The sequence below is a fragment of the Sinocyclocheilus rhinocerous genome, unplaced genomic scaffold, assembly GCF_001515625.1.
Source record: "Sinocyclocheilus rhinocerous isolate Xijiao unplaced genomic scaffold, SAMN03320098_v1.1 scaffold2843, whole genome shotgun sequence".
NCBI classification, from domain to species: Eukaryota; Metazoa; Chordata; class Actinopteri; order Cypriniformes; family Cyprinidae; genus Sinocyclocheilus; species Sinocyclocheilus rhinocerous.
Genome location: NW_015631060.1, coordinates 159,289 through 163,032, shown reverse-complemented (window position 1 = coordinate 163,032; position 3,744 = coordinate 159,289). Strand labels below are relative to the sequence as shown.

General features: G+C 36.8%; 1 protein-coding gene across 1 annotated transcript in view; it reads right to left on the bottom strand.

Annotated features, from left to right (window-relative positions):
* Positions 1 to 3,227: 3,227 nt before the first annotated feature.
* Positions 3,228 to 3,744, bottom strand: part of LOC107741454 (gastrula zinc finger protein XlCGF8.2DB-like) — a gene marked incomplete at its 3' end in the record, with an annotated part of 27,633 nt that continues 27,116 nt past the window's right edge. Inside the window, exon 3 of the mRNA XM_016554184.1 lies at positions 3,228 to 3,438. Coding sequence (XP_016409670.1) covers positions 3,228 to 3,438 — 211 coding nt within the window. The remainder of the gene's footprint in view (positions 3,439 to 3,744) is intronic.

Genomic DNA, 3,744 nt, shown 5'->3' with positions numbered 1-3,744 from the left:
CCTTGTGTGTGTGTGTGCGTGTGTGTGTGTGTGTGTGTGTGTGTGTGTGTGTTTTTAACCACCTTTTGCTTTAATTGCAGCCTTTAGTCTGTTGGGATGTCTCTACTAACTTTGTACGTCTAGACTTTGCAATATTTGCCCACTCTTCTTTACAGAACTGCTCAAGTTCAGTTAAATTTGATGGTGACTGTTTGTGGACTGCAGCCTTCAAGTCATTCCACAGATTTTCATTGAGGTTTAAAGGGGTCATGAACTGAGAAATCAAGTTTCCCTTAATCTTTTGACATATAAATGTCATTGTACTATAAAAACATCCTGTAAGTTTCAAAACTAAAAACTTTCTCGTTAGTTTAAAAACAGCTTTTATTGAAACCAACCTCAGAATACGACATTGTGGAATGTGCCACTTTATGATGTAATATTGTGGCTAAACAGCCTCCGCAGAAGAAGATCAACGCCTGCTTCTACATCGCTGTCTGTTTAGCCCCGCCCACTGATTCGCACATCTAGTGTAAATGAGAGCAGTAAACGCAGGTCTACACAGAAACCAAACGATAAAGATGTTTTTTTTTTTTTACCACGGATTTGTTTACAAACAAGGCACAGTTCAACGCAGGATTTTCAGAAAGATTGAAACTAAAACACTGATAGCGCACGTACATCACGGAGACGTCTATTTGACGTCTGCATTTACATATGCAAGACATTTTTTAGAGCGTTTGCTCATCTGCAATCCGTCTATAGGACGTTTCCTACCAGATGTTAAATAGACGTTTAGAAGATGTCTTTAAGATGTTTATGATTTAGAATGTATGTAAAACTGACATCTTAAAGACGTCTATCAGATGTTTGTGCATAGCAGATGCTTTCCAGATGAAGCGATCTTTAACGGACATCTTGCAGACGTACATGTGCTATCTGGGAAGATGATGCAGTGCAGACTATATTGGATCCGACAGTAATATCGCACCACACAAGTGAGAGTGACTGTATTTATTACATGGTCACTATTGCTTTATCTGTTTTTACAGATCATTTGATATGTACTGAGTATTTATTCGTTTTTGACCTAAATCAACATCCATCTATGAGGAATGTAGGCTGTCAAACATACACAACTGTTTGAGTCAATAATCCACCAGGCCTATATAACAGTGCATTCCGATAAGAGGGGTCCAAACAGGACAGAAAATAGCCTATTATTTGTAAATGTTGCTGTTTTTTAATGTAAAAATCTTCATAACATTATGTATGCCTCAGAGAACAGTACAAAATAATGAATAAGGCAGTTCATGACCCCTTTAAATACATTGAGCCCTGTGATGGATAGGCCATTTGTCCATGGTGTTTCCCTGCCTTCGGCCCGAGATACGGGATCGGCTCCAGCATCCTGCAAGCCTACAAGCAATGTGGAGAATGAATCAATTCTTTAAAATACTTTCTCTAATGTATAATTAACAAGAAAAGGAAATAATAATATTTATGTAATATTTCCATGCTTTTCCTGATCATAAATTCAAAGTTGCCTGGTATTTCCAGAGTTCCACAATCAGTAAACTTATCCAGATTCAATTGAAATTGACTAAATAATAAGCTAAAATACACCTAGAATAAATGGGAACAAGTAATTTTGTTCAGTTTATGTCAATTTATTTATAATCTTCCTTGTTACATTGTTGCTTTTCCCAGCATGGTAAAAGTTTATGGAGACAGATCAGCCTCAAAAATAACACATTTACAAAACAAAATTCATAAATTCACAGCACAATTTACATTTACAAAATCCGATTCGTAAATTCAAAACACAATCACACAAATTCAAAGCAGTCCACGCACATGTGACGATTTGCAAATGCAGATTCAACGATCCATAAATACATGTAACATCATTCATAAATGTGTGATGGAAATTAATTCAAGAAATTTATATATACATATTTGTGTAAACATTTTACATTTATTTAGGTAAGATGCATTTGTGTGAGCATTTGGGGAAATATTTATGCTTTTACTTGTGTATTTATGAATTGTGTTTTGAATTTACGAATCGGATTTTGTAAATGTAAATTGTGCTGTGAATTTATGAATTTTGTTTTGCAAATGTGTTATTTTTGAGGCCGATCTGGCTCCATAAAAGTTCGACTAATATTTTGATTCAGAGGAAATTGAGTGACACCTCTACATATTCAAAATTTGAGGGAATCTACTGTAACCGCTCAATATTTGAAACTACAGCAAAGAAGATGATCAGGTATGGCCACAGGAGTACATATGCACAAAAGAAAATAAAAAGCCTTATGGTGAAGCATAAACAGGTGAAGGATGCAAACAAAAGAAGTAGTCATGAAGGTGAAAATCAGATTTAGCCCACATTTAGCTGCGGCGTGAACGTAGCCTTTATTTCACACAGCGTTTTCTCTTGTCATATTCTTCAACAAAGAACACAAACAGAGTCTCACATTTGCATGACTTTTCACGTTTCTGTAAGTGTGATGGCAAATAATGTTTTTTATTACACTGACTGCAATTGAATGTCTTCCAGAATGAATGTGCAGATTGTAGAAATAGCTTATTTTTCTAATCCTCTTGTCATTCTGAGGAAAATGGCAATTTTTTTCCCAGAATGAGTTTTCAAATGACGTTTCATGCTGCTTTGACAAGTGAAACTCTTCTCACACTGCAGACACTTGTAAGGTTTCTCTCCAGTGTGAACTACCTTGTGAATCTGAAGGTTTACTTTAACCGTGAAACTCTTTCCACACTGTTCGCAGGTGAAAGGTTTCTCTCCGGTGTGAATTCTCCAGTGAGCTTTGAGGTTTCCTTCTTTTGAGCAGCTCTTTCCACAGTGATGACACATGAAAGGCTTTTCTCCGATGTGAATTTTAACATGATTCTGAAGGTGATTCCTGTCTGTAAAACTCCTTTCGCACTGATGACATTTAAAACTCTTCTCTCTTGAGTGAACCTTCATGTGCTTATTAAAGGGGTCATATGATGCTGCTAAAAAGAACATAGTGAGGTAGATATGTGGGGGCGTGTTCGAACGAGCCGTTTTAGGTAGGTGTGGCTAACTCTTAACTTTTATAAAGAATATCTCTTTGGATTTGAGACTTTAGTCTTTGCAACTTTACAGATCTTCTTTATGCACCAAGAGCTTGTAACACTCTAAAGAGAAAGGAAAAAATGAAATCGCATCATATGACCCCTTTAAGGTTTTCTTTATATCTGAAACTCTTTCCACACTGACCACACGTGAATGGATTCTCTCCAGTGTGAATCCGCATGTGAGTCCTAAGGTTTTCTTTGAGCCTGAAACTCTTTCCACACTGAGGGCAGGTGAAAGGCTTCTCTCCAGTGTGAATTCTCATGTGGGCATTAAGGGTTTTTTTCTGCGTAAAACTCTTTCTACACTGAGGGCATATTAATGGCTTATTTTCAGTGTGAATTATCATGAGTCTTAAGACCTCCATTTCGTGAGAAACTCTTCCCACACAGTTTACAGGTGTAAGATTTCTCTCCAGTGTGAATTCTCATGTGGGCATTAAAGGGTTAGTTCACCCAAAAATGAAAATTAGCCCATAAATTACTCACCCTCAAGTCATCCTAGGTGTTTATGACTTTCTTCTTTCAGACGAATCCAGTCGGAGTTATATTAAAAATTGTCTTGGATCTTTCAAGCTATTTAATGCCACTCAGCGGGTGTTGCATGCATTAGCCCAAAAGAAGTTAAATAAAAAGCACCCA